Genomic DNA, 15,918 nt, shown 5'->3' with positions numbered 1-15,918 from the left:
AATGTTCTCATTAGTCATTTTAAGCATTTTAATTCACTTATATCACAAAGTGTTCCTCACGCATGGACTTCACTTGGGTTGGCTGCCAAGTATATTAACAGGCTCCCAAGTTTACTTTGCGTGATCTCACGTATTTATTTATTTATTTTAGTTTGAATATCTAACTGAGAGAATGATGCCATCCACGGTTGATCCCAGTGGAAAATCCCCTCGCTCTTATTTTGAAATTTCAGAACCTGCTGTCCAGTTAGCCCCAGCGTTTTCCGTCTTGTGTTTCTCTACCAGCGGGGTGATCAGGTTGCTGCTGTGGCTGATCCCTATGTCACTTAGCTCTCCTTAGTCTCTTGTCCTGCAGTCGTCCTGCAGCTGGTGTTTTCCACTGATCCACTGTGAGCTAAAGGGCCTCTCTAAGCACAGCCTGTTCATATGCAGCTACTTGCTGGATCAAGTTCATTGAGTCTGCAGAGCAGGGGATAAGGAGCTCCCTGGAGGGGCAGCTTATTATTGCTCTGTTGTTTATCGTCCCAAAGTATATCACAAAGAAATGGTCGATGAGATTTGGAAGCGTGTTCCAAAGTATATCTAATAATATTTATTCATTTACTTAGAAAGTGTGGCCGTGCCTCTTTCCTTGCACACACCCTGTCCCGCTGCAGCCACAGATAGACTAATTCTATGGGAAAAGCATGAAACGATCTCCATGCACTTTGGAAGAAAGGAAAGTTGTTCCAGGAACCTCGACTTCTACGACGGCAGGCAGAACACAGGTTTTCTATTTATTTTTCTAACTCCTTTTATATAAAATGTAACTCCATTGGGAAAACAAGGCAAAAGTGTGTACTGCGGATAAACAGGCAGTTCTTGTGAGGTACACATGGAGTTCTTTGAGGCAGGGAGTTTGTTCTAGATCTCAGAAGGATGCAGTCAAAAGCTTCAGTCCTGTTCAGAATGGGGGTATTTCTACATTGCAATGATGGGATTTTTTTTTTCTCTAATGGGTTTTTCTGCAAAGTTTAACATCTTATTGGATGTCTTTTTATGTGCTAAATGTACCAGCCAGTTTCTACTTGTGTGGGTGTGTGTTATTATATACCAACATATATTCAATTGTAAATTTTGGCTTTGATTCAAAGACACTACCGCATTGCTCAGATTGATGAAACGTGATGGACCCTGTACAGCGTCTTAAACACAGATGGTTTTGGAAAATGAAATGCCTTTTCATAAACAATATTGCCTGAGATTGAATCAGCCACCGGTCTGTGGAGAAAAAGGGAGGCGGGGGGGGGATAACAGAGGATGGAGAGTGTGTGAGGAGGCAAGGAGTGAAAGAGGGAAAATATATGATCATGGGGTGCACAAGAGGTTACATGCTCTATCAAAGTGGTCGTGGGAATGAGTGAAAAGATTAAGATAGGTGGTTAAAAGAAAACAGAATCCAAGGAGGTCATTATGCAATGAATAAGAGAGAGAGAGAGAGAGAGAGGAAGGGAGGTTTTGAAGTTGACAAGAAAGTGAAACGCATTTGGTGCAGTTAGAAACTGAGAGAGGCACATCTCTGGGGAGTTGACATGAGAACTGCGGTCTAATCAGAAGATGCAGCAGCTCTTCACAGATGAGTGGATGCACAACCCCGTCTGTTGCTTCGGTGGCAGGAAAACTCGTAATTGAATCTGATTTTCTTTCTTTCTTTTCTTTTTTTTTTTTTCCCCCCTCCCGTGTTCTTCGGTGGAACTTTGCATTCACTCACATTTTAGCTGTCATAGCTCTGACTATTGCTGGGATGCTTTAGTGAACATTTCTGTGAACCAGAAAATGAGAAGTACTGTCTGTTTATACCTCACGAAGAATTGGCTGATGTGATTTGTAGGTGTACTTTATTTTAACTAAACACTCTTCATATAGGAAATTATTAGTCTGCCTTCTTTGATGCTTATAGGTTCAATTCTTGACTCTTTTCTTAAAATTGTATTGGTGTCATACCGGCTAGTGCTTAGACAAGTGACACGCACCTAAAATATCAGTATTTATGCAATATTAATATATTCTAACAACCTCTAATTGTGGCAAAGTTACCTGCGTGTGTGTGTGTGTGTGTGTGTATAAAATGAAAAGTTGTAGTTCAGTAGGGGGTAAAATTGAAGACACTGCTTCTCACTGCAGGAGTGCTCCAGTTGCTTCCTGTGGTGCAGAATAGAGAGAGTGAGGCCCTTTTTAGATTGTAACTGCAGAGGCTCGGCTCATTCTCTAACAGCTCTGATTGTTGGTTTTCTCTTTTCTTCGTCTTCTAGTCCTCTGGGCTTCCCCCTCAGGGAAAGTCTCAGAGGTGTTTTCGTCTTTTCTGTGATTTGAGGCCCTTGTTGGTCGGTGGTTCTCAGTTAGGGGTGTAATGGTATGCAAAAGGAAGGGTTCTGTATGATCCACAGATTTTAAATCAAGATACTTCTGTTCCTATAGCAGAGGGGGGAATCATTTCTCAGTTCAAAATCTAAAATGCTGCCTGTGTCAGAGAAATATTAAAAACACATCACCTGTCCAGACCTGATCTGTATATTTTCAATGTAGTATGATTTTTTTTTGATATAGCAGCGCAGTGATTTTAGCTTTAGGATTGCACAAAGACATTTGCTACCTTTTGTTTTGTCAGTATTGAGGACTCTGTCATCTTGTTCAGTCAAACTTTATTGGAATTGCACAGCCCTTTTCTCAGGTACTCTGCTGTCTGTCCAGTGCCCAATGACTAATATCCGGTCTTGACTGCCACTGCAATCTGCCCTTGTTATTTATTTCCCCTAGCTCCCCCTCAACAAGTCAGCATGGCTCGACAATAAAAACGTTTCTTTCTTCAGTGTTTCACAACTGACCACTGTGAGTTTTCTGATTTGTTAAACCTATGCCGAAGGTCTAGTACAGTAATCAGAACTGCAACTAGTGGATCTCTAATTCTAATAAAACATTGTTTTTGTTTTTTTTATTTAATTGCGGTTTCACTTAACGAAGCAGATACATTTTTAGTTATCAGACAGATAAAAGAAATAACAGCAACATGTTTAGATTTCTAAAAAAATAAGTTCACACAGACATTATTTTTACTAAATGCAAACTAGTGCTTACAGTCACAGTCACTCACAGTCTTAACTGGATTCGAATCAGGTCTAATTTAAGTGGATGGGTATGCATCGAGCCTGTGGCTCTATGGTCTGGCGGTTAGCATACTTGCCTGAGACAAGAAATATCCCCAGTTTGAGACCTGGGGGAGACACAAACCCAGCCTCAGGGGGGGTCACAAATGGGTGTACTACCAGTGCTGGTCCTAAACCCAAATAAATGGGAGGGTTGCATCAGGAAGGGCATCTGGTGTGAAATCTGTGCCAAATCAAACATGTAGCTGCATCCATGTGGTGAGCAGCCAAAAGTAGTCATAGGCCTGCCTCTAATGCTGTAGTCACTCTGGGGGAAACAGTGGGTGGAGACTGCAGCACGAACAAAGTTTGACTTTGTGCAATGAACTTTTGATCTTGTTGCCTTTCAAGTGGTTGCTTCAAAGACAGGGACCAGGTCTGTGAACCACTCGCAGTCAGTTACCAACTTTGGTGCATCAAGAATGTGATAAAATGGCGATAAGAAGCAGTCAGTCTGCTGTCAGTTTGCGATTGAACGGGGGCAAGTTGCAATGTGTTTGTGATAAGCTGGTGAAAATCGCAGATCTGTTTCTGTCTACATATAGAAGTTCATACCAACTAACTTACATTCAGTGTCCAACCAGAGCCTCATAGATGTGAAACAGAAATTCAGAAGTTCCTCCAAAATTACATAGATGCTCAGCAACCTTGCCTTTTGTTTTTGTTTTTTTGTAATAGGAGTACAGCTAGTTGGCAACCAGTTGCATTGTGTCCCCTTTTGCAGAGGGACACTCTGCAAATGACTTGTGCTCATCGGTGCACACTAACTCAGATTGATTGCAACTTGCCGGCAGTCTGTCTGCATTCATAAATTAGACAGAAATAATTCACAAACCTTTTTCTAGTGTGTCTGAGAGTGATTACAGCCAGGTGCTCCTACTGATGTGGATCCAATGTTTGGGGGATATGGAGTCTAAAGCAAACCTTGTACAACTGGCTGTATAACTGATTTAGCATGAAATTTAAAGTGTAGATAGAACAGAAATGCACCCACTGTAAATATAGTCTTTAGTATAAAAAATACATTTAGGTGCTGTGTAAAGGTTAATACATGCATTTTACTTCACTAAGCACCTAATGGCAACGCGACAGTTTGCACATTTAAGAAACCTTGGCTTTCAGTTTGTGTAATTGGGAGCTTAATGATCTGAGCTGTTAATTAAACTTAATAAACTCGCTCTATTATTAGTTTCCCGCACTCTACTGTTCTTCTGGGGTTTTTTTGGTCTCCTTTTGTCCTTCCCTTTCCTCCTCTCTTTAGTTCATTCTTTGCAGCTCTCTTAAGCCCTTTTCCTTTCTCTAGAGTAGACATGTCATTGAGATGGATGTGTACTCATGATTGGCCAGGGAGAAACCAGGGAGCTTGAAAGGCACTGGCTTAGAACAAAGTGTGTGTGTGTGTGTGTGTGTGTGTGTGTGTGTGTGTGTGTGTGTGTGTGTGTGTGTGTGTGTGTGTGCGTGCAGATGGAGCCCTGCAGGACTAACCTGCCAGTGCTGGTCAGTGTCTGTGTTAATCTGTGTTGCTTATATAGAAGATGGGCAATAAGTTGGACAACAGCAACTGCGTAGTGATCGCAGAAATGCTTTTATTAATGAGCTAAATGAATCTTTTTTTAACACAGAGAGGGACCCTCTATCTGAGTAAACGACCTCTCTGATAGCCCACTGAGATCATTAAAAACTCTCAGTAGTTGCTGTTACTTGACCTCAGTTGTAAACTGTGTGTCTATTGGCATGCATCTGCGTGCTTATTTTAATCTTTTGTTTCAGTCACTTTATATTCAGCTTCCTTCAATGCACAGTACCTTGGGTCTGAAATCCAGTGATGAAGGTTTAAATTGTCTTAAAATGATTTTAAAATGATAATAACCTGTCTTCAAATTTGATTAGATTAGGAAGTTTAGTTAGAGTATGATGCAAAATGAGCATTTTTACAAATAACAGAAAACTACTTGGAACCAAAAACAACTTATTCAAACTATACACGTGGGTTAACGTATTAGCCCAATATCCAACAAGAAAAAATTAGTTACACTTTTTTTTCTTTTGTTACTTTTATTTACTATTAGTCAGTGTAAGTTTAATGATAGTGATGTAGTACTTTTTTACAAACTGTTGAAACTTGAAGGCAGCTGCAAGAAAACACTCCACCTAAAAATAAAGGCATTAGTTGCATAGGAAGTCAGAAACATAAGTGACCTTTTTAAAAAAAAAAAGGAAAGGTCTGCCATTGCCATTTTGTTTTGTCTTTGGAGTGTGTAAACAATGGAGGTATCACAGTAATGTTATCTTTTAGTTTGTGTACTATGATTTTGATGCCTAGAGTTTGGCATTTGGCTATTACCATACTAGTGTAAGTAAAGTTTATTTATAAAGTGCTTTTCACAGAAATTAAGTCACAAAATGCTGCATAACAAAATAAATTAAAAACTATGGATAAGCACAATAAAACATTATTAAAAAATGAAAACCTTTTAATACCAACACAAAATTAAAAAAAAAAAAAAGAAATAGCTAAAGGACAAATGTAAAAAGAAAATAATAATGGACCCAGGATTGAGCCTTGTGGAACCCCACAGGTTAGAGAAGCAGTGGTAGAAGAGAACTTGCATGCTCTAGCAGAGAAGTCCTGTCAGATAAATAGGAGGAAAGCCAGTCTAATGCACAGCCACAACAGCCAGTTGGAATCAGACTGTTTGTCCTCTGCTGGCCATTATGAAGAAGGTTTAGGCAGCACCGCACTGACTTGACTTTTCAGGCTCCGTCTGTCTATTATATATCTTTTACCAACCACAACATTAAACCACCTACCTAAAATTACGTAGGTTCCCCTCATGCAACCATAGGAGCTCTAATTTCTTGGGACTCAGAACCTAGTGGTTTCCCATAGTTCCTGTGTTTAATGAATATGAATACGAATACAAATACCTTTATTAGTCCCACAATGGGGAATTAACTGGGATCTGGGGGGGGGGTCTGTAGGCCAGGGCAACACCTTTGGCTCTTTATTGTGTTTCTCAAGTTGTTGCTGAGCATTTGCTGTGAGCTGTGATGCATTGTATTATTGGGGGAAGCCATTGCCCCACGACGGTGGGCAGCATCTGTCAAAGTAACATCTGCACTGTGGTTTGTGCCCTGTTTGGACTTGAGTCTTGTGCTTTGTTTCACTTTGTTTTGATTTGCTGGTTATGTTTAGATACTTGGTTAGAATAAGGAAAAATCTCGTAATTTGGGTTAAAACAAGTCTCTTCCAAACACTAACCCTGTGCATTAAACAAAAGACTGTAACCCTCTGAGTTTAGTATGATGCTGGTATCCTTTACAGGCATGTGTAATGAATTAGCCGTGATGGACCGTCTCACTGTTGGCTAAACCTTGTGCATCTGTGAAACACCACTGACTTTAACGAAACAGCCAGTATTTAAATGGACCGGGTATTTGAGCTCCAGTCCAAAACCCTCTGCACTAAGTGTTAACTCTTGCAACAAAAGTAATTGACCTCTGAATAGTGTTTGGATCTATTTCATCACCAGATGTGGATGTGTTCTGGACTACACAAAATAGGTACACCTAATAAAAGTGATGATCATGATAGGGCTGCACGATATTGGAAATTAGTGCGATATGCGATATGGAGGTCTAGTATTGCGATAACGATATTGTCGCGATATTTTTTCTTTTTACCTAAAAATGCAATATACATGACCAATAAGAAAAAAAAAAATCTATAAAATGTATACCAACAACAAATATGCATTTCAAATGTTGCATTTATTTAACATATAAACAAACATGTTCACATGTTTGTTTGTTTTTCATTTAAATGTTATAGTACATTAGGGCTAATTTTTTATCTTTAACACTTACCAATTGCCAGATGCAGGCGATGGCCAAAGCACTGCACTCTGAACCAGTTGTTGACCTCAGCAGCCTTCACCACGTTCGCTCCGTTATCTGTTGTGATGGCCACTTGTTTGTGTTCGGGCAAGTTCCAGTTGTTCAAAACATCCCGCAGGGCAGCAGCAATGTTTTCACCAGTGTGTGTCTCGGGGAAGTATGCTACTTATAGGCAGCGTGTAATGAGCTCAAATTTGCATGTCAAAAAGTGCACGGTAAAACTCATGTATGGCTCAGTGGTTCGACTGGACCACAAGTCAGTAGTGCTAGCATAAAAATCCACTTCACTGAGCTCTGCCTTCTCATAAGGAGCGGCAGAAGCGAATCTATCATTTATGTTAGTTTGTGAACTTGCCTTTCGTTTGCTTGACTTTACCGGAGTAGGCTGTGGGTTTTTAGATGTTAAATATACGTTGTAAAGTTCCTTGTGGTTGTTTTGAAGGAGGTTTGTCGTGTTTCCTCTTGACATAGCCACGATTTTTCGGCATGACTTGCAAAGAACTTGTCTGTGACTCGTCCTGTGTGGAAAAACCGTAGTCGTCCCAAATGCTCTCTGTTTTCGTCTCGACTCGTCTCTTCAATTCCCGCCATGCTTGTTTTCCTTCTGTGTGTGTACGTGCTCCCTGCGCCGCTGAGAGCATGTGCTCGCTCTGGCCAATAGCGACGCGGCACCTTCACATTTAAGGTCGCGCGGGATTGGTCAAAGTGCGGACATAAAGAAAGACGTGATTTATACATTAAATAATTAGAAATTATCGCGCATTTTTTAGATATGCCTATCGCACGTGCCAATATCGCGATGACGATATTTTTTCGATATATCGTGCAGCCCTAGATCATGACACAGATGAGCTGTATTAGACTGTTTCCCTGACTCTAACATAGCCAAAATCTACTGATGCAGAAAGGACAAGATGTCTTACATTACACAACAAGTAATTTTACATGTGATTGTGTCAGTACATTAGTCTTCATTTCTGTTGATGACTATTACTCCGTGGCTTAAATTTCCCAGTGAAAAAAAAGCATCCACAGGCAGCAGACGTGCATGTTTGTGTCTTTGATGCCAAAATGATGGATTATACTGGGAACAGAGCGAACCTTTAGGAATTAACAACCTGTTTATCTGCAAATGGTGGCTGCAAATATTGGACTTATTTGCAGGATAGATGAGCCTATTCTTGGACTTTCTCATTTCAGTTTGTTTACATGTGAACTAATATATGTCACTACTACTGTTACCTTGGTGCATTATTAACCCAGGAAGCTGGTGGTTTTCTAATAGGTGAGCTATTTATAAATGCATTCACTTTTCTCAAAATGAACTTCAGTCTTTTAGTCATGTGAATCAGCATCTCAGTCTTTTGTAGTTTTTATCCTCCCGTGCAAAAATAAAGCGGGAGGATATTGTCGTCATGCCATCTGTCCGTCTGTGAGGTTTTACCTTTCCCGTCTGCAGACTCCAAAATCACAGCAAGTTGAGCCATGAAATTTGGCATGCATATTCTTTACTCTTCAAAGATGTGCAGCATGAACTGAAATCTGTGTTATAGCTTTACCAACCCAGGGGTGACTAAAAGTATTTGGATAAAGGTTTAGGGCAAGGCCTCCAAATTAGGGCTAAATAGTTTTGCAGAAGGTAAGAAGATGTTTGCTGAAGGGTTTTGTGTTATGAAATGGGGCTCTAATGTTATCCTGACTGCTACATTTATGTTACATTTTCATTAACCGCTGGAGGACATCCCCATCCCTTATGGGTCTTGTTCTTCGTGCTTTCTTATGCCAGAAATCATTAATCTAAATGACAATTGTAATATGATTTTAGGTGTGAATTCAGGAAGCTTATCCAGCAGACACATTTCAGGTTATCCTAAACGACCCGAGCGGCAGTACAAACAGTTATGTGTGCTCATTCCAATCTTGTCTGGTATAGAGGTGCTGCATTAGGTGGGAAGTAAGACTGAATAAATTGTGAGGATTGTAAAATGAATGCCTGCGCAATTCCTCAAGTGCAGCAGTTTCTGTGGTACACGTGTTTTAATTGCTTGCATTCATTTTCTCGTATTATACCGATAGATGTAGTGGCGATGTGATTTATAGTATCGCTACTGCCTCTTGAAATGGAAGCTGAAAGCACTAGGGAGAGTGTGTGGTGGGTAATGTGGACTCAGCGACAGGGCTGGATCAGACAGGAATAGACGGGCTTATTAGCGAGAAGTGCTTCTGTCATAGTTTACTGCATACACTTAGCCAGTCAAACCCTGCATGAAAAATCTCTTAACTTGCTGCTGTAATCATCTCTGTGGAGGTCTATCATGCCATCCATCAGCCGCTCCAACATTTAAATCTTGCATCTGCAGCACGGGCAACATTACAGTGGATGACAACGTGCCCATAAAACCACCAATAACACTGACACATAAACATTTATAGACTTTGGAACTTGACCATATTATCTTTGTGTGTTTTTTTTGTTTTTTTTTGAGGTATCAACAGGTTGTTGAATGCAGAGGTTGATGGTGCATTATCCTTTTACAGTATAGGAGCTGGAGTCTATCCCAGCTGCCAGGGTGAGAGGCAGGGAACACCCTGAACTGGTCACCAGTCTGTCGCAGGGCTAACACGGACAGCCATTTACACGTATGGGCAATTTACAATCACCAGTTAACCTAACCCCACTAACTGCATGTCTTTGGACTGTGGGAGGAAGCTGGAGAGAACCCACACAGACTCTGGGAGCGCATGCAAACTTCACCCAGAAAGGCCAAGGCCAGATGGTGGAACTCGAACTCAGGACCTTCTTGCTACGAGGCCACCGTGCTGTCCATCTTCTGAAATTCATATGTGAAAATGACTCAAGCCTGTTTCCATTGCTCTGTATTACCCTTGGCTTTGTTGATGAAAAAAACCTTTTCAAGTATACACGCACAAGATCTTTTTCTGTTGGGACCTCTAGTCAAAATAGGAATAATTGTTATTCCTGTTGCAGTAATTTACATATGCTGGGAAGGCTCTGTTCTGGGACCTCCTTGTCTCTCCATATACATTCACGGATAGCTTAAGATGGGGAGAGTAACAAAGAGGCCCTCTCATGAACAGACCAGGTGTCAGTGACAAAAGACACTGATTAAGTCAGAAATGGTGTTAAAGGTCACGCTGCTGTGTAGGCAGGTTGCAAAGCAGCTTGCAGAGGCAGCAGCGAGTGTATGCAGGCTAAAGGAGCCACCAGGATGAGTAACAGGGAATTGGCTCAATTTTGTATCATATAGGTATTCTCCATATTGGCCTCTGCCAGTTTAAAAGCTGTCACCAGTAAAGACAGTGGGAGTGGATTGGCTGACTGTGTATTTTTGTGTAACCAAAATATATTTCCTTAAATTCAAAACCCAAAGAAAAGCGAGTGTAAATTTATACAGCTGCATCTACAGACATCTGGAGGGATTCAGAAACCTTTTGTGGAAAGTAAGCCAACATTTACGTCCCACTTGTCTGAATAGAACAGTTGCGCCCTCCTACTCAGTGTACAAACTGTAATTGGTTACAAAAATCAAGCACTGTGGAAAAACATTATCATTTCTACTGCATTGTTTTCCCCTCTTGCTTAATCCTCATTTTAATGAGCCTTGTACACTTAATTGTAGAAAATTGCCTCTCAAAACATTAGTAATTAGGAGACATAAAAGTGTATTTGGCATTTTTCCATAATAAATTACTTAAAACTTATGAGGTGAGAAATTTTCTGTTGACCCACTAATCGACAGTCAACGACTCACTAGTTTGAGCACATTTGTAATTGAACAAAACAAGGCTGGGAGCTGCGGAGACATGGGAAACCGTGAACTCTTGGCAGGCAGGTCTGGCACTTTTTGCCCATCGTTCAACAAACAGATGCACTGACGAGCAGTAAGGAGCTGACTGGGTTTCTTCCCAGCTTTGTTAAAGCTTCTTGCTTTTTCAAAGTGATGCTGACAGGGCACTCTTTCTGCATTCTGTTATCTCCTCAGTTATTCAGGCTGAAAACAAAAATCATAGACAGGAAGTCACCTTGTCAGCAGGGAGATTTTGAATGTCATCGTTTTTATTTTACTCCGCGGTCTCATACAAGTCAAAGGTGCAACAAGCCATTGATAAAATCTTGGCATCATGGATAGGTTTTACAGTCTCTATATTGGGTTCTAATTTAATGGGCTTTTTTGAACTGCTGTAGGTACAGCACAGTTTTTCAAAGTTATGTTCATGTATTACTTGACTGCTTTCATAAGAACTGGAATCTGAAGTTTCTAAAGAAAAATGCATCTAACTTAAAAAAAAAAGTCTCACTTAGGATTGGAGCTGATGTGACATCAGCTTGTAACTCAGTTGGTTCCCTACATAAGATTTTTGCCATGTGAACCATTATTGAAGCGCCATTTTCAGAACCACTTTAATATATCACCCAGCAAGACACACCAACTATCCCACTCGATGGGAGGGCTGACTGAGAAAGCTGTCTCTCCTGGCACATGTTGGGTGGTGCTCTCCAACTACAGTTGCATCAAACTCATTCTGAATACCATCAGTATACAGAGGATGGTGGGAGGGGGATTCAGGCGTCACTCCGCTGAATGTTTGCATATATCCTGCCACTTGAATATTAGTCCCAGGATTCCTATTTTAACATAAAAGCCACTTGATCCACTTTTTAACCCTGTTCTGTATTTGATAGGCACACAGTGTTGACTGTGGGTGTCTGCTGCAGTGTTGTTGTTTGACGCTGCTCATGGCTCCATTAGAAGCAGCGGAGGCCATGAAAGCTGTCTCAGCTTGATTTATGGGGCATAAATTGACTGTAGCTTAGCAGGAGTCTGCCGATCTTCCTCTATTCGCTCTTTTGCTGCAGCAGATCTCAGCCATGGCCAGGTGTCTGGCTCAAAAACGTCATGTTCATTAAAGCTTTAAAAATGTCCGTCTCCGTACTTCCAAAGCAGAAACCTAAATCTTGGAGGAGGGATGATCAAGAATGGCCAAGTTTCCAAAAGCTGCCACTTGATGCTTATTCAGATTCTTCAAGTGTGTTTATGTACGAACAATGAAGCTGGTTTTATTCACGGTGTGACTGCCTGCTGGGTCAGTGGCATGTGAGTAAATATGAGTAGATGCAAATATGCCCCAGGTGGCGTGAACAAAGAGCAAGATGCTCGAGCGGAAGTCTGCACGATATGTTGTCATGTGATCTTCGTTCCTGCCTGGTGACGGGACTCATCAGATGGGCTCCTTTTCTTGCCTGACAAACATTTTGTTCGAGGATACGACAAAGTCACCGTCTGCCTTTAATCTCCCTAAAATTAATACATCTCTGCCTGTCTTCTCCCTGCAGTATGAGTTCAAGGTGAAAAACATCAAGAAGAAAAAAGTCAACATCGTGGTGTCTGTGGATGGTGTGAAAGTCACCTTGAGGAAAAAGAAGAAAGTGAGTGAACTTTTATTTAATTGCAAATTAAAAGCATGTTTTGTACTATTTTGTACTCGTTTTTTTTGTGTAGCCTGCATTGATGTCACCTGTATCAAAGACCTTTGAATGGATCTCTTTAAAATTCAAAATATTTTGGTGTAGAACCATGTTTGTTTTTTATTAAGCAGCCCAGTGTAATAAGATTATAATGATAAAAGCTTCCAGTTATAAAAACTCAAAATGAGTTTTTATAGATGACATAATTATAAAAAAAAAAAGCTTCCTAATCGCTCATTTTTCAATATGTTTTTGAGTAAATGAAAACATTAAACTCATGGTACATTGATTTCAGCTCAGTCAATGAAATATTACACTCAAAATATATATTTTTAAAAAAACATACTGTTTTTCTCCACCCGTCGCTTGTGTTGGTTATACAGTAGGTCAGCTGTGTGTGGGGAGGGTGCAGCAAAGAGTGGAGAAAAGGTGGCCGAGCTGTTTCAGTTAGTAGAGCTATAGGTCTACGTTTTTAAAAAAATAATAAACTAAGGAAAGGAAAAGCAAATGTTATGATGTAATACTGTTGTAGCTGTTCAGCTGATATCCATATTAATTAATTACTAAACTCTTTATTGCTGTTTGTCAGTCAGTAAATGTCTCTTCATGATGGAAGTGAGAAATAAACTCCCTGTGTGTGTGTTTCTTTCTCACCTCTGTTATTTATTTATTTTCTGTTTGGTTCACACATTTTGCTTTATGGGTGCAAGCTACGCGCCTGTGTCATCAGTCGTGTCGATCATCGACGAGTCCACAGGGTGATGATCAGATTATTGGATTATGAAGCAGATCGTCCGACCCTCCCGCAGATGGCAGCTAGCTCTGCCAGCTCCTCTGCATGACAGCATCCACTGTTGCTTACAGAGAGGTTAAAACTTCAGGTGGCTAGTTGACCCTAGCAGTTTAGGGCCTGTTTTTCCAGGTGAGGTGCCACAATCGGATGAACAGAAAAGCACTGATGGAAGCGGGGAGTTCTGTGGTTAATCTGTTAACAATTCCCCAATTTAATGAGACAAGTGCAGCCCGTGCATTGCAGTAATTACCAGTGAGTACTAAGAGCAGCACAAAATGTGCAGAGCTGCAGAGGGAGTGAGTAATCTACTAACATCACAGGCAAAAAATGTCTAAATGTAAAAGTTAACTTGTGCTTTAATAGAAAAGTGAGATATTGTGTCAGAAAATGAGGAGGGCTGCGTGAGTTCTTGGATGCTGGGAAGTCTCTGGATGAATTGTGAGAGCTTAGATGGATTCATCCAGGGGAAGGGCTGCTGTGCTAAAACTCATTCTGTGTCTAACAGCTGACAGCTGCTGTTGTGTAGAGGAACACATAACTGTGTTTTTCGACAAATCCTGATTGATCTGGTGTTTTTTAAAAAGTTACTGATGAAAATGCACGCACTTTTTTCCTGCATGCTGTGTAGTACTGCAGGTATTTAAAAAGGCATAAAAAAATACTGTTTCCTTCCCATCCATACATTCTCACAGTGCTTACTTAGTAAACTCCCAGCAATAGTCGAGGGTTTCTGACACAAGCCGTTAGTATGTCTGGGCCCTAGATGTGTTTCTGCACACTGACTTGTGGGCTCTGCCTTTGTGGCTGATGAGATATCATCTGTAGTTACAATAGACACACCACAGAACTCTAATGAAGTTGGGTTAGTCACTTTCTGAAAAGCAGTTTCATTTCCTGTATCTTTGAATGTAGCAGAAGGTGATGATCAATCCTCTGTGACAGCATATAGAAGTGAGAATGGAAGGACGGTGCTCGGGAGTGATCAGAACCATCAACAGAGTGGAAATGAAACGATTCAAAGACGGAGAAAGGTCAAGAAGAAAGCTTGAAAAAACTGAAAGGGGATGATGGGACAGGTTCTGTGATCAACTCCAGCTAATGGAGAGGAAAAGTGGATGAAGATCGATCAACTTAATCTAGTCTTTACCACTTGAAATGGTGCATATTAGAGGAATGCCATTATTAACACTAAAACAAGTAGAGTTTTGTACCACTGTCACTCTCACTCGGTGTTGGTGTTCTAGGGTTAAAAAGTATTTCAGGGCAACATAAGAAGGATCCTTTTATGTTGAATTGGTCTGAAAAGCAAAATAGCATTATGTTTTGTGACTCACTTTCACCCTTCGCCCCTCGGTCATCCACCTCGAATGCGAAGTATTCACTCACCCATCCAAATCATTGAATTCAGGTGTTCCAATCATTTCTACAATCTCTTAAAAATAAATACTAAATTTAAAATAACACAGAATATATAATTAAAATATAAATTATATAAATAAATTGCAATATAAATAAATACAGTATAAATTACACACAAGTAATAACTAAATAGATAAATAAATAGAAAGGTAATGTCGGTTATCTCGACTAATAATACTAGGAAGAAGGGGCAATCAGGGTGCGGTGCTAATTACACCTGCGGAGCAAATATTGGTAAGGACAGCTCAATACGGTCCCTTGCTGTTCATGCCCTGTGATTGGGACATAACGGACGTTATTTGATATTTCTCAGGAGGTGCAGGTCAGGCTACGGCGTAGTTTTCCCGCTTGATAACTAACAGTAATTAACACATAAAGCACATGCACAAGTGTAACTGCTGGCAATGTCACTGGCTGCTTATGTAGGTTTTAATGTAGGCAAAGACTCAAGGCTGCAGAATAAATCAGGGCCGAGAGTATACGTGACATAATGTGACAAAATAACCGTTTTTGTGATCTTTTGGAGGCTAAATCGAAATTGCACAGCCCTGTTCTCTGGAGTGATGAAGCACGCTTCTCCATCTGGCAATCTGATGGACGAGTCTGGTTTGCCAGGAGAACGTTCTTGTTTGACTCCATCGTGCCAAGTTTTAAGTTGGTGGAGGGGGGGGATCAATGGTGTTGGGTCGTTTTTCAGGAGTTGGGCTCCGCCCCTTAGTTTTAGTGAAAGGAACTCTTAATGCTTCAGCATCCCATGACATTTTGGACAACTTCATGCTCCCAACTTTGTGGGAACAGTTTGGTGATGGCCACTTCCTGTTCCAACATGACTGCACACCAGTGCATAAAGGAGGTCCATAAAGACATGGATGAGTGAGTCCTGACCTCTGTCTGATAGAACACCTTTGGGATGAATTAGAGTGGAGACTGTGAGCCAGGCCTTCTCTCCAACATCAGTGTCTGACCTCACAGATGTGCTTCTGGAAGAATGGCCAAAAATTCCCATAAGCACTCCTAAACCTGTGGAAAGCCTTTCCAGAAGAATTGAAGCTGTTACAGCTGCTAAGGGTGGGCCCACATCATATTAAACCCTATGGATTAAGAATGGGATGTCACTCAACTTCATATGCATATGAAGG

The 15,918-nt window shown here is 40.8% G+C and overlaps 1 protein-coding gene across 1 annotated transcript in view; it reads left to right on the top strand.

The window, feature by feature from the left end:
• Positions 1 to 15,918, top strand: part of nos1apa (nitric oxide synthase 1 (neuronal) adaptor protein a) — a 183,338-nt gene that overhangs the window by 61,193 nt on the left and 106,227 nt on the right. The window contains 1 exon segment of the mRNA XM_030727156.1: positions 12,436 to 12,528. Within this exon segment, the coding sequence (XP_030583016.1) occupies positions 12,436 to 12,528 (93 nt within the window).

The sequence above is a fragment of the Archocentrus centrarchus genome, chromosome 4 (genome assembly GCF_007364275.1).
Source record: "Archocentrus centrarchus isolate MPI-CPG fArcCen1 chromosome 4, fArcCen1, whole genome shotgun sequence".
Taxonomy (NCBI): domain Eukaryota; kingdom Metazoa; phylum Chordata; class Actinopteri; order Cichliformes; family Cichlidae; genus Archocentrus; species Archocentrus centrarchus.
Note: the sequence above shows the minus strand (reverse complement) of the source record. Positions and strands in the feature narration are given on the sequence as shown.